Source organism: Hylaeus volcanicus, chromosome 5, assembly GCF_026283585.1.
Source record: "Hylaeus volcanicus isolate JK05 chromosome 5, UHH_iyHylVolc1.0_haploid, whole genome shotgun sequence".
Lineage (NCBI taxonomy): Eukaryota > Metazoa > Arthropoda > Insecta > Hymenoptera > Colletidae > Hylaeus > Hylaeus volcanicus.
This window is the reverse complement of record NC_071980.1, coordinates 10,052,028-10,077,364: the sequence shown is the minus strand read 5'-3', so window position 1 is coordinate 10,077,364 and position 25,337 is coordinate 10,052,028. Positions and strand designations below refer to the sequence as shown.

Below are 25,337 nucleotides of genomic sequence, written 5' to 3'. Positions count from 1 at the left end.
CTTCGTTATCTTCACTAGTGCAATTTCTTTTTTACTTACTAAGAAAATGCACTATTTTCATTAATGAATGAAATAAGACGTTACATACGAAGTTGAGTATATAAATACAATATTATATATTTTCATCCCTGTAATGTTGATACATAATTTTTTTTTTTTTTTATCAAAGTTGGATCGCGTGTTTTCTTTACATAATAAGGTCAAAAGGGAAAGTTTTAAAACGTCAATCATGTGCGTTATACCTGTTGCATACGTGACCAATGTTAATGTTGAGAGAAAACGAATTCCACGGGTGTGTACAGTAGGAAAATGTCTACGAACAAAATTATTTGTACTTACCTGAGAAACGGGAGCATAGCCAGATCAATTTTGTGTAGTGATCACAATGTATATTGTGGTGAACAAAGAACTGTGCATACTTCTACAGAAAACAAATTTCGTTTGTACCAATGCAACAAGATTGAAGCAAGACTCGCAGGAAATCAAAAACCAGATTGGAACAGGGCTGTTTCAGAAGCAGAAAAAATTGTTGGATATCCAACATCATTTTTGAGTCTGCGATGGCTTTTAAGCGATGAAATAGCAAATGTAGCATTACATTTAAGGAAATTAGTGGGATCTAATCATCCTTTATTGAAAACAGCTAAGTAAGCGTTTTATTCAAAGCTTATAATTTCTTTTTTACATTTACATGTTTGTTTATTTTCCATTTTTATTTGTAACAGAGGCATCATTTTCAATGGACGTAATAATATGCAAGCATGGGGTCTGATCGTACTGTTGATCTCAAAAGCTGCTGGTCATTTAAATGTAGACGACATGGAAGAAGATAAAGCTGCTGGAGTGCTTCATAGGTATTACATTATAATTTCTAATAAAGTGTGTATAAATGAAATAGTTTTTGAACAAGTTGTTATTTAGTCAGCGGGCATTAGCAGAAGTCACAGAAATGATAAGAACCAGTCATCTTGTTCACAAAGGGCTAATAAATATCGAACCCGGTGTTCATTTAGAAACTTCAGAATTAAATGACATGAATATTGGCAACAAAATTGCGTTATTAAGTGGAGATTATTTACTAGCTAATTCTTGTGCGGAATTAGCAAATCTTCGTAATCAAGATGTATGTATACACATTATTCACTATTCTTACTAACTATGCAACTTCATCTTGTACAGAAATTTTATTTAGATTGTAGAATTAATGTCAAGCGCAGTACGAGATTTAGCAGAAGCAGAATTTGTGGGACGTAGAGATAGTCAGAATAATCCTTTACCTCCTGTACCTCCTGAAAATCGTACAGATTACGCAGTAAAAGAATGGACTCTTAGAAATGTATTGAGTGCTGGTGCTTTACTTGGAAAGTCCTGTAAAGGTACATTGAAATTAGCTGGACACAGTAATGAAATACAAGAGCAAGGTTATAACTTTGGGAAACATTTAGCATTGGCTTGGCAAGCTTGTTTAGACCTAGGTCCATTTATTGTAAAAGATCAGACCACAATGTTCAATTTGTGTTCTGCACCAATTATGTTTCACATTGAACACGATCCATCGATTTTGACAGAAATCGATAAAGGATTACAGTCTGTAAACAATGTAGATTATGCTAAGGTAAATATTAATATTTATACCGTATATTCTTACTTAATAAAATCTTCTATTCTGCATATTTAATACATAGGTTCACAAAATTGTTACAACGGGACCTGGAGTTGAATTAACAAAACAACTACAAAAAGGACACTCTCAACGAGCAATGGAAGTTTTAAGTGTATTTGAAAAAAGTGATGCAAGGACAGCATTATATAACATTATAGCAGCTATGGAAGATTTCTAAATACTCACTTAAACAGAAAAACTAATGTGTACATTTTATATAATTACCCTAAAATCAGTTTGGGCACTCCGTCCTAGGTTATGTTTTCAGTTTTAACAGGAATTGTATACAAACATGTAGAATTTATATATATAAGCTATATTACAAACAAAATATTATAAGTACTGTGAAAATTACAAACTTGATACATTTTATAATAAATAATGTTTACATAAATGTTATGACTATAACGTATATGTATGATTGAAATTTACAAATTCTGAATTTATATTTGTTTCTCATTTTTATTATGCATAACGTTTCTTTCAAATTACATAAAAACTATTTTTAATTTTTTGCAGGCAGTGTATGATTACACTTGAAAGGACATTTACAATTTTATAAACCTACTACCATAAATTGATATAAATTTCTTTTATTAATGCATATGCAAAAATCGTTAAATTAAAGTAAAATTTATATATTATTTAAAATAATTTTCACGAGTTTTTTCCTAACGTTTCTATTAAAAATGATCCGTTTTGCAAAAAGTTAATACATTATTATGCGCATTATATTAATATTATACGAAAGATTGAAACGGTAAGATAGAAAAATATGTATTTATAATTATATTTAATTAGAATGTCAATAGATCGATTAAATGAAAAATATTGCAGTTGTCCAGTGGTATACTGTGCTGTCATTCGTACAGTATATGAACCATATACCGTATGTAAACATGTCACGAGCAGGCACGAAACTCGACTCGAAGAAAGTTGTTAGTACATCGTTAATGTACATTACTTTAATTTGAAAAATAGTCGGATCTTACGTTACTACGTTTCGTTATATTATTAGATAACTAACGAGAGATATGAATTCAATCGTAAGTAAGGTTATGTAGAGAGTTTAACATTGATATTTATTTTATTTTCAGAACTCTGAATTATTTACGTTGACGTATGGTGCATTGGTGGCCCAATTGCTAAAAGATTACGAAAATGTTGAGGATGTGAATAAGCAATTAGAAAGAATGGGTTACAATATGGGAATTCGTCTAATAGAAGATTTTCTAGCACGTACTGGATCTGGTCGTTGTTATGACTTTAGAGACACAGCAGAAAAGATACAGACTGGCTTCAAGATATTCTTGGGTATAACACCGACGATTGCAAATTGGAGCGCTGCTGGGGATGAGTTTTCTTTATGCTTTGAAGCAAATCCGTTAACCGAATTTGTAGAATTACCGGATCACTGTTTAAATCTAAAGTATTGTAATATATTAATTGGAATACTTAGGGGAGCTTGTGAAATGGTGCAGATGGAGATTGCCTGTTGGTTTATACAAGATCAGCTTAAGAATGATAATGTAAATGAATTACGTGTTAAATTTATTAAAAGGTTAGAGGATGCCATTCCAGCGGGTGAAGATTAGATAATTTTATGTTATTGGAGGAACAAATAATTGAAGCCAACCTATGACTCTAGCTTTTATGGATGAAAACAATTTATGTTATAGAATATGCATAATACTTTATAAAAAATTATAATCTTTCGTTATGTATAGTAAACAAAGCTAGCATTATGTAGGTGAATTTTGTGGTGTTTATATATATACATAATATATATACTTATTTATAGCTCATGAATTCTCATTTCTTAGTTTCTTTACTAAATAAAAAATAATTTACAATAAAAAATGTATATTGTGTTAAATTTTATTAAATAATGTTAATGGCATCTACACGTTAATCTTTAACCTGTAATCCATTGTACTCGTATTATTTTTGTACGGACATACATGTTTGCTTTGTCGTACTTATAAGTTTAAAGTTTGTTTCTTTGCAGTTCGCCCCTGTTTCATAACCTCTAAAATTGTATCAATGTTATCAGTCACCAAAAGAATTGAAAAGATTTTTCTACGAGATACACATATATTTATATATTTGCGATTATTTTATGAAACTTCGTAGGTTATGGATGTGAAGTGTAGGCATTGTAGAAAGAATCTTTTTAATAAGGAATCGATACAATTATTAACTTGTCATAGTGAAATAAAAAAGAATCAGATGGATGTAGGATGTACAGCAAACAATTCGGAATCTTGTTCGTATGTGTCAATGGAAGATATGCCTGAATGGATTGAATACAAAATAAATCAAGTAAAGTTTTCATTACATGAAAAATATACAATTTTATCCAAAAAAATTTAATTTAATTTCAATGACAATATATAATGCATGTTCATTATAGAGCTCTTGAAGCAAAATGTATACTAGTCAATATATATTTGTTACAGGAATCTTGGACAAAGGGTAGGCTATACTGTCCATGTTGTAATAATCGCATAGGTTCATTTAACTTTGTAAATGAGACAAAATGTGATTGTGGTAAATATATAACACCACCTATTAGGATAACTAATAGCAAAGTAGATATTTTATTCAATACTGAATGAAGTATTTTATTGTGAAGTATTTTAATTACATGGTAACTATAAAATTTCTAAATAGTTTACTAACTGTTGCAACCAACCAATGTACAACATAAACTAGTATTTTCAAACAAACTTTTGTAACAGAACATCATAATTCATTTTGTGACCAATAAATTTATTGCTCTTATATAGTATTAAACAGAAATAATAAATTAATATATATTTGCCAATTTTAATTTATATTATTTAGAATGTCATATTTTTATGCATTCATTTATAGGCATTGGAGCTACTTATATGTAAAATTTGTTAAATTAATATAACAGTGTTCATAATTTACAAGCACCTATTTTAACAATCAATAATCATGCATAGTAAATCAAATCCTTCCTTGAGCATATAGAACATTAGTAATTTGTATAATTTATATACAATTTTACATGTTCTCTATCACATGTCGCGATATATGTATCACTTTTTATCAACCAATAATATTTATTCTACATGTATGCATTTTAACATAAATGGTTATTTAATGTATATATGTATATACTATGCAAATGAATATAAAAATTGACTGTATTCATTTCATATGCACCACAATTACTGCTTCAAACTATAGTACAATTCGTAAACTATATAATATACGCGAAATGTTTCCTACTTAATGTACTTACAATTAATAATTAATGCACAGCATTAAAAATGATTTTAATTAATCGTTATGAATTCATAACAAAGTGAAAAAATAAGTTAGATTGTTTTGCATTTGTCTAATATAAACTTTCGAATATATATTTCTTTTCTATTTATTTTATTATGTTATAAAATAAATCACGATTTGTTAACAGAACTTATTCTTTCAATATTTTATTGTAGTAGGCTATAGTTGCTTTCATATAGTACACGAGTACATTATGCCTAATATAATATAAGCAATATAACAGTAATAGACCAGATAATGGATCATATCTGTAAGTAACATTAATATAAGAATGTAAAAGTACTATGTATAGACAACATTACCAGGTACTATCTTTTCTTGCATACAATTTTTAATAACCACATTAATAGTAAATTTTTATTACCCCCAAAATAATTACAAATAATTTTCATTATTTATATATAAATTCATTATTTATTTCTGAAACTTAAATCAATATTTTTATTAAACTAACATAAAGAGTTGTTTACTGGAATTGTTTGTGACTGGAATTAAATATTGATTTTAATGAATACATTATTAATTGCAATACTATTTAAAATTCTAATTTCATACAGATAGTTATTTTTCGTTGAAAAATTGTATAAACGTTTGAAATTTTATAAAGACTTGAATGGACGAATTTGAATGTCATATTTTACTAATAACACGAACGAGTGGTTTGTCATTCAAGTTGCATGGATCTGTCTAAATTAGTATTTAATTCCTTATGAACGAAATAAATTATTTAAAAAAATAATATCGTGAGCATTCTACTAGGAAGACAAGAGAAAATAGACTTTTACTATAGAGTATTAACATTAAATTGCAATTAATGTAATGAACCGTAATTTCTAGTAACAATTTGTCATGCAAATACGTAATATAACTAGTCATAAGAAAAGTTTGAATTAACTTAACTCTTTTTTTTTTGTATTACAGAAGTTTTAATCGTGATTGTATGTGCCATTGCCCGCGGAGTTAATACGAAAACAATTTAACTTTTACATATCATGCAAAAACGACATTTTATACGTAACATAAAAAATCTTGAAGGACAATGACAGAATTATTGCACAATCGATTTGGATTAAAGGCACATATGGTCCACTAAGAAATATTATTGAAAATATTTCGAAAATATGCTTGGACAATATGAAAGCTAGTTGATCCATTGTTGGTAGTACTGAGACTACAAGAATATAATTGGCTGGCATTATTTTTACAATCATTTCCGATAAGAAAATAATCAAAATATCATAGAGACTTTATAAGAAAGAATGAGTACAACTTACATTAATACCGGATCAACCAATTTTTAAATATGAAATAATCTTCTATTATTTCAAATGTATTATTCAGTATCCAATATATTTTTTTCTTCAAGCTCTTTAATGACACTGGATAATTTTGAACATGTTACAGTCCAATAATATTTAGTTGCTACAACTGAAATATTTCATCTTGTTGTTGTTGAAGTCTTTGTAAAGATGTCTTCACTTTTCTACCCTGAGTCATAACTACAGCAGTTGGAAAGTTATGCATATCACTAGAAGACGATGGTCTTAATGGCTCTAAAGTGGATGATATCGCATGTGTATTTGATGCCATAGGAAAGGAGTTACGTAGGTTAGTAGACACTCTATGCCGCTGTACATAGGCATCGTTACCCTCGATGCAAAATCTAAATTATAACAAACGAAAAACCATCAATTTTACAATACAAAAGCAACAATCGTTTATATTCAATATTTATTAATTAATGATAAACGACTTACTCACTATTCCCCTGAGTTCGTTTAACTTCCCTTTTTGCACTAGCTATAGAAGAATCCATTTTAGCTAAAAAATCATTAACTGAACTGTCATCATCTATAGATGATGTGATCGAAGATGGACTAGAAACCTGAAAATATATTTTAGATTTATATAATATAAATTAACCATACAGTGCCAGTTTATATAAAAAGATAATTACAGTTTGAACTTCGTTATGTTCAGTTTCATTTGTATTGTCGGTAGGTAAGGACAAAGGGCTCTCTGGATTAACAGGGATAAGTAAGTGTTCCCTTAAGAATAAACTATCAGAAGCCCATAATCTATTGACCCTTCTTATTTGTTCGGTCTATAAGAACAAGAAATAAAAGAAACATATAGGTATTTGCCATAGCTGTTACCATTGCTTTTAATCTGTCAAAGAGCAACAAGTAGAACAAAATAACGAATTCGTACTGTAACTCCATATTTTAGAGCAATTCCTTGAAGTGTATCAGTTGTTGATACCGTGTGTTTTATTAAATTTTCAGGTCGTGTAATATGTTTGGCCGTACTGCCATACTTTTTTAATGTTCTGCCAGTATCTCTTATACACATTCGTTCTTCCATTTCCCTCGCGCCATTTCGTTCCATTCTTAATTTCCGAAATACTATCGGCGCTTACGAAGCGCAATAAATATACCACTCTTTGATATTTACGGAACAGAAATTTAGATACAATTCAAGCGACATAATCGCATAACCTATTCGGACACACAAGAGAATTCGTCACTAGACGTTAATAATAATAGTTACCGAGACTATTTTGTATAAAAATATGTTACGTACATTCTTAAAATATAAAAAAATTCTATTATCAATCATCGCGCTTGAACTACAATCTGATTAATACATTCCGATAACTTTCTAAATGCAATCACATTTGAAATAATTGAAAGACATGCATTTTTCTTCAATGTATATTTTTTCTAATAATCATATTATACAATTTTACAAGTTTATTCACGACAAATAACTTGTGTCACAAGTCACACTTGCACTACAAATTACTACAAATGTCTGCTCAGCTGATCAACGTGATAACAATTTATATAGGCTTTGACCCGAGTGATACCATCGCCTCGTTCTGATTGGACAGTTAAAGGGCGTTACACAAAAGAATAACGTCGATTTTAAACAAAAGAAATATCATGTTTGATAGAAATTATAGAACAAATGTAAATGAAATAACATAATGTAAAATTTGTATACATATTATATCGCACATGTCTTTATACGTGTATTCAACTTACTACTGCGATAAGAATAGAAGATCGCTTTCTTCATTATGTTATTACATAACGCGTGTAGAATATATTAATCTTTACCATTGTTCGTAAATTTAATTATTTCATAAATATTTTAAATCGTTATTCTTGTTCGCGTAAGCATAGCTTTAGTTACTTATATCTGTTTGAGGTAAAACAAAAAAATAAAATAATAGAAATGGAATTAAATTTTAATAAAAACATGTTAATTATAGTACGTTACACAGTTCATCTATTTTTAAATACAATATATTACAGAGAAACACACAGTTATAATTTACTGTTATTAATATTATATCTCTTACAGTATAATTAACTTATGGTTATAATTATTATTATTGTTGTTGCTTCTGATCCTGTTGTTACTATATGCTAACCTCGATAAATATATAAGGTAGCATACAAATTATATAATGGGAGACTAATTGATGTATTTTTATTAGGAAAAATTTATCCTTGAATAGTACGTATTAATCTCCAGTAGCTGTGCAACAGTAACTGTAATATTGGTAATAAATAGTTAACATAGGGATAAATATTATGCTACTGCGGCAGTGTGCTTCCTGGATTATGGGTAAGGGGTATTTCTTCGTCTAATTATCAGAACTATGTCAACTAGTATTCTACAAGACACACCCCTTCCGGTATCCCAAATAATATAGCTACTTAATAAAGATCTCATTGATAAGCAGCGTTTGTATTCGAAATTACGGTTTTTGATAAGTTGTCGCGGACACGGGTTATGTGCAAATTTCAGTATTATAACATGGATATACATATATATATATATATATATATATACGTCAGATTTGATTTTTTTTTTAAAGTGGTACTTCAAAGGTAGAGCAATATAAGTTACAACAAAATTGGAAGTGTAACACGTACAGGTAAAACTATCTAGAAAGAATGAGTACAAAATGTGTTCCGTCTTGATGCATGTCGATAGTAGAAATGTGTACCTTAATTTACATCTCACACATACACTTTGGCAAGAGCGTCAGCCCCTGCGCTTGCTATAAAAGGTCGCGATGGATGAAATGCTACGTCTAAAATACTTTCGTCAAACTTTTTACGATGTGCCGTTATCTCTTGAACACAAGTTTTATTATCCATATTCCATAATCTTATACTGCAATCGTGACCTTGAAACGAAATTATTATCAATGTTATAATCCGCGATGCATCAATATTCGATCACCATTTTCTTATATGTATAGTTTATCGTTACTCACTTCCTGAAAGTAGATATAAACCATGGGGATCAACAGCAAGACTAGTAACTGCATCTAAATGAGCAACCATGGCATGAGCAAGAGTAGCCGATCGATGATCATAAAATCGAATATGTCGGTCTTCGTGTGCCGCGACAACTAGCGGTAATGTTGGATGTGTCACGACACGATTCACTCCCTTTGTCTCGTTAGCTTCCAGACGAGCTATATTCTCACCAGTTTCCGTATCAAATACCACGCAAGCTCCTTCATAAGCTACGACTAATTTATGCGGATCATCTCTTATGAAGTCTACCGATGTTGGTATGCCGTCTGCAAAGAGATTGAAAGAAAAAAAAGATATATATATATATACGTAATTTTGTAAAATGACATTTAACTTTTATTAGAATAGTAATTTTTGAATGGCAATAGAAATATCACACCTTGTTCGGAAACGTATGTATGAAGTAGCGGAGATTTGCTTTGGGGGCTCCATAATTTAACAGTTCCATCGGCACTGATCGATAACAATTGCGATCGCGGTTGATACATGCTCAAGCCCCACACTGCATTTGTGTGTCCCTTTAATGTTTGGCTAAGGACACTTGGTTCATAGGAATCATAGGGATCAATGTTAGCCGATGGGAGTGTCCAACAATGAATCATACCATCTAAACCACCGCTGTAACATTGATTCCCTGTGCTACACATAGCTAAACATAGAACAGGACCAGTATGCGATCTGAATGTATATAATGGTTCTACATCTAACGAAGCTGATCTGTAATCAAAAGAATACGATACAGAGACTTTCTTAACGTTAAACGAAAAAAGGAGTCGGAAGTTTATCGAAATTTAAACGGCCTACTTCTTTGCTGGTAAAGTTTTATGGAGATTCCACAGTTTGAGTGTATGATCATCGCTCGCGGTTATAAGAACAGCTTCTGTGGGGTGGAAGACGAGAGCTCGAACAGCGTCAAAATGAGATCGTAACGTATATTTTACATTCCATGTTTTTCTGAAGGTCTCCTTTGTAGTGGCTACCATCTACATCAATATATATCTATTCTTATTATTTGTTTTAAAAAAGATGACAACATGATATATCGCGTACATTTACGTAACAATAGCATAACCAATGTAACTCACATCGTATGAGGTCTCCGCTTCATTGTTAACGCACAATAGTTCTAATTCACCCAATTCTAATGTGGAATCACCTTCTTTATTCGGACACCTTGGATCTGATCGTAAATGTAATGCGTCTGCAAATTGATCGTTATTTGTTTTTATACTACTACAACTCTTACTCGGTAAGAGTCTTTTAATGGAATGGTGGGAGAAGTCGATACTAACTACAATCGGTCGAATATATATCCAAATGAACGGAACCTGGTGGTGATTCTTCGATTTCTGTGAGAAGATTTAGTTCATTTAAAACTTCTTCTGCCTCTGCATCAACATCCTCTGTTCGAAGTATTGTCTAAAAAAGATATTGTATTTTATAAATGATACAATTACCGAAGAAAATATCTATTTGTATATAATACTATATAATAGAATTATAAAAATATTCATTACTTTATTTGGTTTAGGATCCATGTTTGAATCAAAGGTATCATCTTCTACGTCTCCTTCTTCTTCTTCCATATCCATATCTGTTTGAGCCAGAAATTCAAAATTTGCCAAAACAGCTGCTTCTGTATCTAGTATCATTGCTTCTGCTATAGAAGACGGGTTCTGCTAGCATAAACATACGTAGCTATATTCACGACTGTGATTACATTATCATAAAATTTAATCAACATTGAAAGTATTTATATTTAATACTAAAATAAATTAAACTGTCAAATGAATTTCTAATTTAACTAAAAGTATAAAATAATTAATCGCGAAAAAACTTATTTACATCTACCTTTTTTTCTGAAACTCTGCAGACATAGTTCTCCTTTACTTGTTTATTTGATGGTTCATTGCCATTTAATGCAGGAGTATTCATGTCTTCCGAATCTGTATTATTATTTAAACCAAGTAAAGATCTCACTCTGTTTGAACGTACATCTATTATTGTATCTGTGTAACCAATTTCTTGTAAATATCTAAAAATAAGAATTATAGATAAGCATTAACAACAATCGACATTATTGTATAGAAATAGATATTTGTGGATATCGAGTTTTGCTTACTGTCTCAAAAGTTGACGACCTTGTCTCCAACTGATATTATTGACCGAAGTAAAGGGTGTTTCCCCGTCGCCACCTCCTCCAACTTCAGAGTAAGCGCAAGTACTACTACCTTCATCCTGAACAGGAGGCTTTACATCTCCTTGAATTACTAAATCGGTGCCATATTTCAGTTTGTGGTACCTTGCTCTGTAAAAATGACAAATATATTATATGCACCTCTGTATAAAATATAACCATATATTATTGGAGCAGCACTTACCGTTCTTGTTTGAGCGCATATTCTAACATTTTTATTCTTCTTACTAGATCATTTTTTAACTTTTCCTGACCTTTTCTTTCACCTTGTAAAAAAGCTATCCTAGCCTGTAAGTAAATACTTAATATATTTAAGTTTTATGCTAGTATTGATACTTGTAATCCAATATTATACTTGATTAAATACTTGTAATCCAATTTATGTTTAGATACATTAGTAAAAACAATTATTCTCTTTGAGCTCGTTTCACAAAATGGTTTTTACATGAATATAAGGTATAAATATCAACAATTAATATCATCCACCAATTGTATTAACCGGTTTGTGCACAATAAAGCAAAGCTTTGTTCACGAACAATTATACTTTCACATAAACTATTAATAGCTACATTAAATTTTATTACTATACAAGTTAATTGTACAATGCATATAAATTGATAACTACGTTGTATATAGATATTACTATTAATCTTGATGGAAATACAATTTTTGATGTAACAATATGATAACATTTGTCATGCAAACATTAAATGGATACATCGTAATAATGAACAGAGATGTTCCTGTAAAATACATTTTAGTTTAAGTTTCAGATCTGTAGTACTCATTTTATTGAAGTTTACACGCGCTATTACAATATTTTACACCCATTAAAATAAGTTGCGATTTTACAATCTCCTGTCACATGACAGTTGAAGTGACAATAAGAAGGAGGTGCATTAAGGAAAAGCGGGCACATGAATTTCGTAAATTTCCAAAATAAATCGTAGTTATACCTGGAATTCTGCTCTGTCAAGTTCCCATTGCGATCTTTCAAGTTCGAAGCGAGTCCATTCATGCTGAATAAAGTGTAAAATGCTAGGCATAGAGTATTGTGGCTTTTGATCCTTGGCATCGCCATTGCTACCATTGTCACTGCCCTGATGTTTATTGTTTGTCAGTGAAACATTTGCACCACTAGATAATTGTCCATTGTGATTTTGAGATGTAGAACTGGAGTTATCCTCCATCGTGGAACCACAAAACTGGCTCGGTACCTTCATTTCATGACACGGCAGCCATTACAACAACTTTTCTTTCCTCTGGAGCCCAAAGAGTGCTCTCCCGTCGGATAATGTATTTCGATCGAGTTCGCGAAAAGAAGTAATTAATACGCATGCGGGCGTATTAGATTTCAATGGAACCGATGTATTTTCTATCGAATCTAATCGCTCGTTACTCGTTTACTAGAATCTGATTGACCGTTTAACTATTCTCGAATAGCAAACAAATATTTTCTTCTTTGCATATCTTCAGAATCGTACTTGCTTCCACCATTCTTCCAGAGTGTATTCAGGTGTATTCTATCGATGCATTATACCGTCTTTACATGAGCACAAATTGTCGATCGAAATTATTACAGAATAAATATCTATTTCATTCGTGACGTATTACAGTTAAAACAACGAGAAAAGTTACAGCATCTTTTATCGTCTTCTCGAATATTTTTATATTGAGTTTATTGGATCGTGGCAATTAGTAAAATGGATAATTAGTTAAGAAAATGGATATAATATGTAACTCGTGTATAAATATTATGTGTTAATAATTAATGTATATCAAGTTCACGTTTACCGAAACTACGGATTCGTTGATACGAACATTTTTGTAAGGCTGATCCTCAAGATAGAAACTTCCCACAGTTATAAGTTATAACTATATGTGTGTGAACGATTACAACACAGGTGTTTCTTGATAATTAATTACGAATGATGTATTTTGAATATGAAAATTGAAATACAAACTCTGTAGTTCGTTTCATTTTTGATTTAACAGCAACCTTGTTTTCTAAAAATCAAGGTTGTTGTTACTACAAAAATCCAATCGCCAATAGGTTACTAAAACCTTACATATTTTTGCGATGTTTCATACCATTTCTGAATAATTAATAATACGAACATTCAAAGGAATTCAGAGGAAAACAAAATATCGGAAGTGTCGCCCTCTACAAGGACTTATCTTTCTTGACAGAATACTCAAGAATACTCCTGTGTGCTCTTGTGTTAGAAAACATTATCATTGGATCGGTGTCATCGATAAGTTACAATTCATGTATCATTTCGAACAATTATGTTGATTTAAACAATAACAATCGATGTTGCCAAATCAAAGATGCCTATTTCCTATGACTATACGTATAGATATCATAATAGTAATCTTGTTACGTATTTATATCATTTTTAGTTCTTTATAATCTTCGAAGTAACACAAAATAGTACTTTTGAAATTATTTTTTCAGTTTTTATACGAACATGAAAAATGTTAAGAAACTATTCCTGCATACGATTATTATATAGAGATAGTTATTTCAATTGTACATTCCAGCAATATTTCTAATCTTAATATACGCTTTTGTAATAAATACTAAGTTTTATAGAATTCTTCGGAAAATACTCGAAGGTATAGTCACTATTCATACGAAACCAAAAATAAAAAAAATATATATATATATATGTATATTTAAACGTATAATAAACATATCGTTCTCGTTTAATTATTATTGACTTCGAGTACCTACGTATGCTTTTAAAAGTGTATTTTGGTTTCTAAACGAAAGTATTTTGCATACTTCGCTTATAATATTATAAGTTCCGAAAGTATTTTGCGTCACAGCGCATGCGTTGCTGAAATTTTCTGAGGTACAGACCACGCTATATATGTAGGTCGATAATTCTTGTAAATTTTTCTAATAATATTCAATTTTAAAAAGTTTAGAATTTCATACACGTTCCGAGTACAAAATGTATACAAAAGTACGATCAGTTCGATTCAAATTTTAACCCTTTCCGAATGGACAGCACATGCAAACGGTTACGAAGAAAAGTGGCAACGTTGCTTTTCGCTTGTTTAGGTTGCGGTGTTGCAGATACTCGATGCACGGGTATCACAGTGTATCTTCGTTTCTGGCATTTATCGTAAATATAACGTAATTTTGTAAGACAAAGAACATGTGCATCACTGATTGAAGATCATCTGCATTATAACATAACGTAAGTTCATCAATTGTGTACATACTTACATGTCACAGTTCAGCAGTGGGTCACACTATTTTTCTGTTCTAAATCGTTATGCGATCCAAATCGTTACACACATTTACTCGGAATCACGTGAATATCTGACGTTGAAAGATTTTAATGTAAACTTTTTAAAAATTTACTCGAAAATTCAACATCTTAATAGGTTCACCGAACCAAACGTACCGTTAAGTTTGGTACGTTTCACTTTGGCTCGTCAAACATTAGCGAACATTATTCGATAATATGCTTAATACTATTTACATGATGTATACAGATTTGGGTCTGAGCATGAAGTCCCAAATGTAACGATCGAGGCCATTGCAGATGTCATGCTATATATGAAAAGCTGCCATTTTATATAGCATACGTACGCCATTTTGTTGTCCTCTCATACAAAATGAAAGTTGGTTCTTACGTGCTTGTAATCGAATACATAACCTTTCAATAGTGGTATATAATGAAATTTAACGTCAATACAAAAAATATTATATTTGTAGAGAAAATTGTACGTATAACGTGTTATGGCATTTCGGTACTCGTAAAAATTCGAATATTTACGAAATATTTAACGTGTAATCAAATTTTTGGAATAGTCCAAAGAAAAATTAATCCTATTCGCGTGTATTGTTTGTAACGCGTGAAATCAATATCCGAGATTAATTGTATTTGTCGATATTCCACTATGAAAATTGAATTGAAATTCTTGTTAAAAATGCAAAATAGCTCTTTTTCTCGATGAGCTTACAAAATGTCTAATATTTAGGTAATCGATCGAAGAGATATAGTACTCGTTTAATGATGCATTACAGGAGATCCGAATTGAGCGATTTACCATTTATGTTCCGCTTCATATTGATCATTGATTTCACGCTGTATTTTATTAGTCAAAATATTTCAAGGACACAGAATTGTTGGTTATAAATGAGCAGCTTCCGGTTAGTTGCAACTCGATCAATTGCTAAATATTAATCATTCTTTTATACATATTACCGTATCTCTCAATCGTAATAATATATTTTATGAATTATTTTCTTATAACATTTTGTTTTGATCGAAAGTTTGTTAGTGATACACACGCTATACTCTTGTGCGCATGCGTAGAATGTGACACGTATGAGTAAAACACTAATAAAAGAACACTCGGTTACTATAATATACAGCTTATAAAACATAAGCAAATCCATGATTACTACGTAATTAGGTATTTCTTTATGTATTCCGTGCAATGTAATTTAAAAAAAAAAAGAAAAATGAAAAAAGGAAAAAATAACACAAATTTGGAAAGAAATTACAACGTCTTTCATGTTCTATTTCGATTACAACTACCTTATTTTATCTCTAAAAAGTATAGATAACAATATCATTAATGCATAAATCAGAATGTCACTAACCTAAATATATCAAATATTTGAGTTACATCGTTATACAAGAACAAGTTACATTTTCGTGTGTAAACATTACAAAACAGTTTACTAAGTACATTCTACACATATCTGTAAAATTTACCATTCCAATGAGTTATAAAAGTATTACAGTTTCTCCCTCCCACTCAGTAAGCATAGCGTTGTATTACCAGTGTGACGCATGTTGACCTCGTCAGTAGGCGCAGAAAAGGGAAGGGGTGGGGCTACTTATCAAACGTTCAATATAAGAGTACTTGCAAATTACAAAATACTATCTACAAACACTTATTTCTATATTTTATATGCATCTCGCCTACAAATATAATATTAGTATTTAATTAGTTAATTAATGGCAGAAACTGATCGATAACAGCTCTATAAATGTATACATATACTTACATCGTGAAACAAGAAGTACATTACTTTTACATATACATACACTACTTTTATTTGAGGTTAATTAAATTTGTTAAATTTGCAAATATAAGTCGTTAGCATGATTGTAACAACAAAAGTATCTAAACCGATCGATTTGTTCGAAACTAAAACTAATGTTAATACCGTAAATCATTAAGTAACGTTAAGTAGCTTAAACACGTGAAAGGAGTGGGGGAATTGTACTTTTGTAAGCACAACATTGTTTGTTAATGCTCGGTGCTACACAGTTTAGATTTTTAAGGGCAAAATTTTCATGTAAAACTTTCTTGTTTATTTAAATGTTCTTAACATTTGAAGCCTTGTTTCTAAAGTTTCGTCTGTATTATTTTATATTAGAAATTAGTTTCACAGGGGGCAAATTACGACGCCATATTGGACGACATCGTGTACAATCGTTGACTTTCGTGCGGACGCATGTCGGGGCCTATGTTCAGCAGTATTCGTTCAATAGCAAGTTTATCGGGAATCCCGTCTTTCCGAACCTAAACTCTCGTAGGTTAAATTACATTAATTTAACAGTACTTTGACGTGATTATCTATTGTAAATATTTGTGTCGTGTATATTTACTTATTGTATTATTAAAATTGAAACTTTGTTGGTGACGCCGAACGTATGAATTTGTTTGTTATTTGGATTAATAATTGTCTCGATGCATTACGAACACGAACCTGACATTTCATCTCTATGACTTTCGAATGTTTATAATACATCTTATTTCGATTGTATGATACGTGTATTACGTGAAAAGCAATAACAGTCGTTCGCGATACAGCATCAATCCGCCATTTTTGTTAGTTGAGTACTTATGGGCCAGGGACGACACATGTTAGCGCGTCATCAAGGGGCCCATATTGTATTATCTTCGATTGTATTCGGAAAAATTAGTTTTGTGTACCAGACGTATTGCGAGAAGCTTCGCGCGGTTGATGTTACTTAATCATTTCGCGCACGAGTTATGCGTGCTAGTGAAGTATTGACATCCTGTGGAGGAACATTGATTTTGAAAAAAAAAAAGTGAATTTCTGATATGAAAATCTACTCTTTTAATGAGAATGACCACCTTTCAGTGATTATTATTTGAATTTATGCAGGACTCATTACTCGATTTGTCTTTTGTACACGCTCTAAATTCAACTTGTTTAACTTGTTAAATGTTATTCATTATACGATGGAATATCTACAGCATGTAACATTGTACTATTTGTGAATTTATGATCATTAATAAACTCAGAAAATAAAACTGAACAGTCGATAAAGATTCTTTCTATTTCATTCTTTATAATCAAATATATATAACATTACATACAGTTTTGAAGAATACAGTATTATATATTCTATTACTTATACTTACAATGAATTTGAATTTACTTTTTGTTAATTAAAAGATTGTATACATAAAGATACCTGTTATGAAAATGTTTATTATATGTATAATAAAATATATTTATATACACATAAAATAATTATTTTACATTTGAAATTGATGTAACAAATACAATAATCAATTACAGATCAAAGAATTGTAAATTTTGGAGATAAATGGATGACCTGTGACATCGTCTTATATATCTCATCTCTTCTATAATGGAGGCTTTAAGAAATGAGACAGTACATACTCCCGATTCTATGCATTCATTGTCTTGTATCGCTACTCATCTTGATGACTTATCGAAAGAAAAGGAAGACGAACTATTATATGGAGCAGGTGATGATGGCGATGAGGAAGATGCATTATCAGATGACAGTATGCGTTTGAGACTGTCCGACGACGACGACGAGGCTGAATTACCATCTATCATAGATGAAACTCCAAAATTAAAAGATAAGAAGATTGGTAGGTTTTATATTTTGTATCTTTAGTAACCAAACTAGTTATTATGATACACAGTTGTAACGCAAAGTTCATTGTTTTATTGACATTACAGAAGTGACATCTGCGGAAAGCGAAGACATGCAAGTTTCTCCTGTTCCAGAAAAAAAAATAATAGGGAATGACTCAACAGCGAGGGAAAAAAGCGAAGAGGATCGTTACACAGGTAATTTTTCCACGGATGACAAAGTAGTAATCTATCATGAAAAGAGTACCCGACGATATGAAAATGGATTTCCGAGGCCAGTAATGAATTCCAAGCCTCGTTATCCATGGTCAAGTTATGATTCTCAATGGAGGTTTGGAAGTACCCCTCGTAATCGCTCATTTTGTAGTGTCAATCATATTTCTTATACCAGGCATCGTTATTCAACACCTAGAGGACATTATAGAGGTCATTTATACGATTATAATAACAGATTTCACAATGCATTTCTTCCTTTTGAACGAGGAAGAGGCAACGGAAAATTTAATTCGTATTATACATTCATGTATGGCAGTAGACAACAAAAGAAACCTTACAAATCTGCTACTATGATGAAACCTAATCCTACAAGTGAATTTGACAAAAATTTTGTCTCTCTTTCAAATACAGATGTGTCTTCAAAAAATGAACCTGACACCAGTATCAAATGTGAAAACAGTACTAACACGAACAATGGAAAGTGTAATGCGTTAGATAGCGAATGTTCTTCGATCGGTACCGACAAAGATACTGCGAATTCAAATGAAGTAGAGAAAAAAGATCTGGCAGATAGTAAAACTGAAATATTATACGAGGAAAGTTTTATCAATATCAGTTGCATCAATAACACCTTGGAAGTACAGCGTAAAGTAATAATTGCTCAAGAAAGTTCGAAAACGATACCACCATCTAATAATGTTGAATGTAACGATATTACTACTATTGGAACTAATACCTTTAACGAGTCCTCTAGGGAAAAGAACACAAATTCTTTAATAAATTCTCATGATAACAATAAGGAAATAATTAAAGGAGATAAAACTAGCACGGATCATGTTGATTCTGATTGCAATGATTTAGATAATTCCAACAATTTCAACATATTGGAAAAATTGTTGACGGATGGCACAAAATGTAAGTCTGACGACGACGATATTATAGAATGTACCACAGAGAATACTAAAAGTAATGAAAAACAGAATGAAATGATACAAACTGAAATTGATTCAGATGCGAATGAAAGTGAACGAATCAAACGTATTCCTACATTAGAAAAGCACGAACTTAACAAGAGTCACCAGGCTGCAGAAACAAATCATAGAATAGAATCTATCGAAGATAATTCTAATAGTTTAATAGGGGCAAATATCACGAGTACTAATTCCATAGTAAAGGAAGAAGTAACAAGAAGTGAAAAAGACGTTTCTGTGCGAGTCATGACATCGAATGAAGAAAACAAAGATAATGTTCTCAAAACGGATACTACGAAATTAAACGAATTAAGTACTGTAGAAGGTGATAAAGAAATCGAAGTAATACAAAATAATATGCTTTCGGAACCACTTACTAATGGCGTACAATGTGATAAAGACCAATTAAATGATAGCGATAATAGTACAAATGCTTTTAAATTATTTCAAGTACTACTTGTTCCTGAAGAACGGTTAATTAATTCGAAAATTAGTCTTCAGGAGCATAGGAAAGATATCGTTGATGAAAATACAAAATCTATAGAAAAAGAAAGTGCAGCTATAAATTCAGCGACTAATATATCAAAACCAACCGAAAACATCGGATCCGCATTGGCTGAAAATAATTCACCTGGTGTCAACTCGCATAATGTTTCATTAGGTCTTGTTATCGATATTAAAGACAATAGTGGTGATTGTGATAGTGATAAAAAAGTTGTTGGTGTTCCAGTAACTACTAAAAGGAGAAGAAGGCGAACAAAAAAAAAGATCGCCGCAGCGCAAGAAGCTGCTTGCGATGAAGATAAGCAAGGTAGGGCATACTTTATGTTATTGAAGTAAATGTAAACTCGGTACAATATATTATAGGAACACCTAGGTTTTGTAACACCTACAGGAAACGATAAATTTACATTTATTATTATTTAGCTAAGGAAAGCAATTAGATATCGTCAATTAAAATAAAATATTTTCCTTCAGTCTACGATACGAAAAGCAAAGGAGCTAGTATTCCTTTATAAAAGAAAACAATTAAATTGAAACATACGATTAACATTCATTTTTTTTTTGTTCACACTTCTTCAATGAAAAAACAAGTTGTGTTTGTAAAAAGTTGTTTAAAGACTATATTTCAATATCATGAAAGAGTAAAAAATTTACACCAAAAACGTTTGCCCATAAAAAAAAAAATGTAATAAAATTTAAAGTTCATATTTCTAAAGCAACCACAATATGAAAAATAATTATTGTAATACTGTAAATTGCATCATATTTTTGGGGTGTATTTGCTTATTTTTAATATTTAATCAATTATCTTTTTTATAATTGATCTTTTACAAATTATTTGTCAAATTTGCAAGTTAAAATGTTTTTATTCCAACATTTTGTTATAGTTAAAGAAAGTGGAAGGCAAAAGAGAAGAACGGCTAAAAATGCAGAAGAAATAATAAGGAAGAAATATCTTAATCATGATAGCGATTTAGAATCGAGCGACGGCTCTGAAAAGTTTGTAATTGTGAATCATAAAATGAATCAAGATGCACGTCCTTTATCTCCACCCTCTTTGAAACGAAATTTTACCGCCTTTGATGGCGCCACTGTGAATGGTAGCGTTAAAAAAGTTAAAATGAATTGCGAAACTCCATCCAATGAATTAGTAGTAGAGAAAAATAATCTTGATAATGTTAAAAAACTCGACTATGTTCACAAGTTCTTCCGAAGAGATCTGAAGGAAAAACTGCCAAAATTGACGCAGGAAGTATGTTGAAGATATACGAATTTTTTTAAAAGTAGTTCAACAGTAATAATAATAACACAATATCGATAATAAAAATTGTATGTTAATCCAAACAAATTATTTAAGGAACTCGAAGAACTTCTAATACAGAAAATTGTTGAAACTATCACGATGCGTGGTGAAATCGGTAAATTGAGAGAACAAGCACGTATATCGGAAAGAAATCAAGAAGTAACGCGTGCAAAGTGTCAGCAATTGGCGAAGCAGATTAAAGACTTCGAAATGGTTTTAAGTCGTAATGCTGCGGATCGGCGAGCAAATAATGACAAACCAATTCCACCAATCAAAATCAATAGATCTGTTGGATTACAAGTTAACTTCATAACGGTATGTGTCAATAATTTTAATAAAATGTTCGATTAAATCTGACAAAACTTTTTTATACTATTTTATACTCGATTACTTTTGTACAGGATCATGGGATGCAGAATTTGCGACAACTACAACAGAATTGTAACATGAAACCCCTACCCGTTTCAAATAGTTCTAATACACCAAATACGTCTAGCAATGAAACAAATAACGGATCTAGTCCACGGAGAGGAATTAAAGTAAGATCTCCAAGACGATCTGAACCAGCAGCTGGACAACAAGCTGTTGGAGTCTCGCAAAATCACACCCAGTCGCCAAACATTATGCCTACTATAACTCCCGCAGCTTTAGTTGTAGCTAAACCTGTAGATACACAGCATACTTTAACGTTACCTACTCAGTCTAATGTTCAACAAATCATATCAACAGTAAGTATTTAAAATTCGTTATACATCGATCGAATTTGTGAACGAATATGCTGGTAATTATTGTAGCCACAGTCACAACAACCAACGCAAACCGTAGTTTTAAATGGAAAGTTTACGAATCAAATAAATCGTCAAAATACTACTGTGGCTATTGCGAAATCAAGAACAAGCGACCTTATCGATCTTACGGACGAAGAAGAGAAAAGTAAAGGTACGTAAATTTTCATTTAAGCCGCTTTCTTCTTTAGCAATAGCGAACAAAAACGTACGTTACGAAAAACTTTGTAATTTATAGTTGCTGCCAATGTACCAGTTGTTACTACTACGATAACCGATCAACAAATAAATTTAGCACAAAAAACACAATCTTGCTTCCAAAGGGTAATTCAAACTATTCCTGGGAATGTAGCTATAACAAGTCAACCTCCTAGTATAAGAGTAGTACAACCCGCTAGCCAACCGACACCTACTGCCTTAGTGGTACGTGGAAAGACAATATTTGAAAATACATGATCGGCACGTTAAACATTTGCATGCAATTGTCTGTTTAGAATAATATGAACGCTCCTCGATTAGCATATGTGATGCAAAGCGGTGTAGGTCCAACGCGGCAGTTACTAATAACACCGAATTCCAATCCGGTAAAGTGAACGTTGACACGGTCATATTAAAATGATTTTAAACAATTAAGTATACGCAATTGTTTCGTAGTTTTATAAAAACAAAAAAATGTATTACTTTAGATGCGGCCAGTGACTTCTTGTAACAGAGCTTCGTTTTCGACTGTGACGTACAAACCTGGCAATGTTGGTAATGTCATGCTAAAATACGTACCTAACATATAAACACTATAACGAATAATATAAATAGCGGATACAATTCAATTCTATTTGCAGGAATATCAACGGTTGCAAATGGAACGGTTAGAGTTTTGACAACATCGGCTACCGCTCCGGCGGTACAATTAAAGGTATTGCGTATTTTTAATTGTTTTTATCGTCTGTTTAAATAGCATTAACAACGTCCGTTATACCTCTCTTTCAGCATCCTGCTCCTTTACCGGACACACGAAAATATAATACTCTGAATCCTAGTTTGAAGCTTCCGCCGCCAGCTCCGTCACTAAAAATTTCTAAAACTTCGAATGGTGTGTTATTGAAGTTACATTTATTAAGAGGCTCGAGCAGTACAAATATAAAACGTCTATCATTGTTATACAGGCATAGTACTATCGTGGAATATGAGTTTGTCCGACAAACATGCGGATATCGCTAGTTACCAATTGTATGCATACCAAGAAGTTGCTGGAATCTCTCCTAGTATGTCGTTATGGAAAAAAGTAGGAGATGTTCGAGCTTTACCACTGCCTATGGCATGCACTCTTACGCAAGTAATTTGAATCATTATTCAGTAATCATTATAAAACATATCGATACATTTAATATCGCTTATTTTTTGTTCACAGTTTTCCGAAGGCAATAATTATTACTTCGCAGTCCGTGCAGTTGATACACATTCCCGAAAAGGACAGTATAGCACACCTGGCAATATTTCTTTATAAGATATACGACCAATACTAATTATTATTTCAATCCTATTTTCAACGCACAGTTATAATGTAACAAATCGTGTCTCGTATAGCAACAAATTCTTGCAGTCTTCGAAATTATCATTTAAGGTTAATTTATCATTAAGGTATTATTATATTCTTTAGGTTGCATTTGAAAATGAAAAAAAAAATATTAGTTTGTTTCTGGAGTTTGTCGCACGAGAATAGCAATTGGATTTTTTTCTTTTACAGGGTGACCAGACGCCTTAATTTATCATAATCAATTGCATATAAGATAAATTTGACAAAAATTACAGGAGTGTTTGTAATCAAGTAAGTGTGTTGTATGGAATACACATGCGAATGAATCTATTGTATAGTATTTGTTTAATTATAAGTAATTATTGTTCATACAATTGCTGGTAACTATGATAGACTGTAGCTAACATATTTTTCTTGTTCTTTTTGTACGCCTCTTAATTTACAAAATCAAAAAATATAAATATTAATTCTGGCAATGTATAGTCTACCATTCTGTCTTCGCTTAAAAACTTGCAATATAAGGATTTTATAAAATTTGTGTCATGTTTCATGAAGTATTATTTATACGTCACCCGGTAGCATACGATAATGAATTATAAAAGAATGTTTTGAAACTTGATACATACTAAACTAATGACATTAACGTGGTAGTGAAATTTCATGTCTGTAAAAAAAATCATATAAAATATTCTAGTCAGGAAAATTGTTTAGCAATTGTTTCGATATTCACATCTCGCAAAGACTGCTATTAATTAAAAACAAATACGCAATTACTTAAAAGTCTGATATCGATATTATTATTCACTGGAGGTGTTCAAAAAATGTGGCTTCCTTGCATTACATATTAAATGTCATCTGTTTTAATTCGTTCATTAAATTTAGTTTATTCTGATTGTTACTTTGTAAACGAGTCTTGCTGATACATAATTTGCTCAATTTTTATACAATTGTAATAAATTATAAATGTTACGTGATATATACAATGTAGATTTTAATTACGTAAAGAAAGGCCATGAATCAGTATCTGTAAATATTAATCTCTACATATTCTGACCTTTAACATTTGCAATTAGGATGTATATGATCTATAGTATAATTATCTAATACGTCGTGTCTAAGTTTCGAACAGTTTTGTGTGATAAGAATGTATAATAAAGTGATTGTTCATTTTGTATGTAAGTTTATAATGAAAAATAACTCCTATAATTATTTGTGGGTTTTAATGAAATAAAATAAGTAAGTCTCTTAGAAAATCAAGTGATGGGTAGATACTGAATGTAGTATACATGTAATAGTTACTTCAACTAATTAGTAGTAAGCTAATAAGATCACTATAAAAGTATAAGAAATTTAAAGAATTATAATCATCATTTATCTAATTTCAAAAAAATTTATACAGATTTAGTAAACAATTTTAATATTTAAATGTTATGCAATATTCAAAGACCCATTCAATTACGTAAATATTTAACTAATTTTATATTAGTCAATTTCACAATTACAACAAACAATTAGTCAGTTAGTTAATTTCATCAATTAAAATATATAAAAAAATCTTGAAAAGGACGACAATGTATGAGACATAA

General features: G+C 31.0%; 5 protein-coding genes across 7 annotated transcripts; 3 read left to right on the top strand and 2 right to left on the bottom strand.

Moving 5' to 3' along the window:
* The first annotated feature begins 157 nt into the window (after nt 1-157).
* On the top strand, nt 158-2,126 carry LOC128876910 (all trans-polyprenyl-diphosphate synthase PDSS2). The gene is made up of 5 exons (XM_054123726.1): nt 158-647; nt 726-854; nt 922-1,123; nt 1,193-1,615; nt 1,686-2,126. Exons 1-5 carry the CDS (start codon nt 310-312, stop codon nt 1,839-1,841), a joined length of 1,248 nt encoding a protein of 415 aa, XP_053979701.1. The 5' UTR covers nt 158-309; the 3' UTR covers nt 1,842-2,126.
* Nucleotides 2,127-2,500: 374 nt separating this feature from the next.
* Nucleotides 2,501-3,463, top strand: LOC128876915 (trafficking protein particle complex subunit 3). Its single transcript, XM_054123736.1, has 2 exons — nt 2,501-2,601; nt 2,761-3,463. Exons 1-2 carry the CDS (start codon nt 2,539-2,541, stop codon nt 3,256-3,258), a joined length of 561 nt encoding a protein of 186 aa, XP_053979711.1. The 5' UTR covers nt 2,501-2,538; the 3' UTR covers nt 3,259-3,463.
* An 821-nt stretch (nt 3,464-4,284) lies between these two features.
* Nucleotides 4,285-7,981, bottom strand: LOC128876914 (lysM and putative peptidoglycan-binding domain-containing protein 2). Of its 2 annotated transcripts, none has more exons than XM_054123734.1 (5): nt 7,568-7,968; nt 7,196-7,482; nt 6,942-7,088; nt 6,742-6,869; nt 4,285-6,647 (listed from the first exon to the last, which is right to left on the bottom strand). In XM_054123734.1, the coding sequence occupies exons 2-5, from the start codon at nt 7,370-7,372 to the stop codon at nt 6,407-6,409; spliced, it is 693 nt and encodes a 230-aa protein (XP_053979709.1). In that variant the 5' UTR covers nt 7,373-7,482; nt 7,568-7,968; the 3' UTR covers nt 4,285-6,406. The 2 variants fall into 2 exon arrangements, with proteins under 2 accessions (XP_053979709.1, XP_053979710.1); XM_054123735.1 differs by having other exon boundaries at nt 6,394-6,647; nt 6,746-6,869; nt 7,568-7,981.
* Nucleotides 7,982-8,255: 274 nt separating this feature from the next.
* On the bottom strand, nt 8,256-13,411 carry LOC128876907 (striatin). 2 transcript variants are annotated; one of them, XM_054123718.1, is made up of 11 exons: nt 12,479-13,411; nt 11,706-11,809; nt 11,447-11,632; nt 11,176-11,359; nt 10,842-11,003; nt 10,617-10,743; nt 10,410-10,525; nt 10,129-10,307; nt 9,704-10,041; nt 9,279-9,590; nt 8,256-9,188 (listed from the first exon to the last, which is right to left on the bottom strand). In XM_054123718.1, the coding sequence occupies exons 1-11, from the start codon at nt 12,743-12,745 to the stop codon at nt 9,019-9,021; spliced, it is 2,145 nt and encodes a 714-aa protein (XP_053979693.1). In that variant the 5' UTR covers nt 12,746-13,411; the 3' UTR covers nt 8,256-9,018. The 2 variants fall into 2 exon arrangements, with proteins under 2 accessions (XP_053979693.1, XP_053979694.1); XM_054123719.1 differs by having other exon boundaries at nt 10,842-11,000; nt 12,479-13,029.
* A 958-nt stretch (nt 13,412-14,369) lies between these two features.
* LOC128876904 (activating transcription factor 7-interacting protein 1) lies at nt 14,370-24,925 on the top strand. Its single transcript, XM_054123713.1, has 15 exons — nt 14,370-14,731; nt 18,112-18,434; nt 18,526-20,436; nt 21,017-21,381; nt 21,487-21,747; nt 21,834-22,160; nt 22,227-22,371; nt 22,456-22,640; nt 22,712-22,801; nt 22,904-22,970; nt 23,057-23,130; nt 23,205-23,307; nt 23,381-23,550; nt 23,626-23,855; nt 23,962-24,925. Exons 2-14 carry the CDS (start codon nt 18,185-18,187, stop codon nt 23,719-23,721), a joined length of 4,044 nt encoding a protein of 1,347 aa, XP_053979688.1. The 5' UTR covers nt 14,370-14,731; nt 18,112-18,184; the 3' UTR covers nt 23,722-23,855; nt 23,962-24,925.
* Nucleotides 24,926-25,337: the final 412 nt, after the last annotated feature.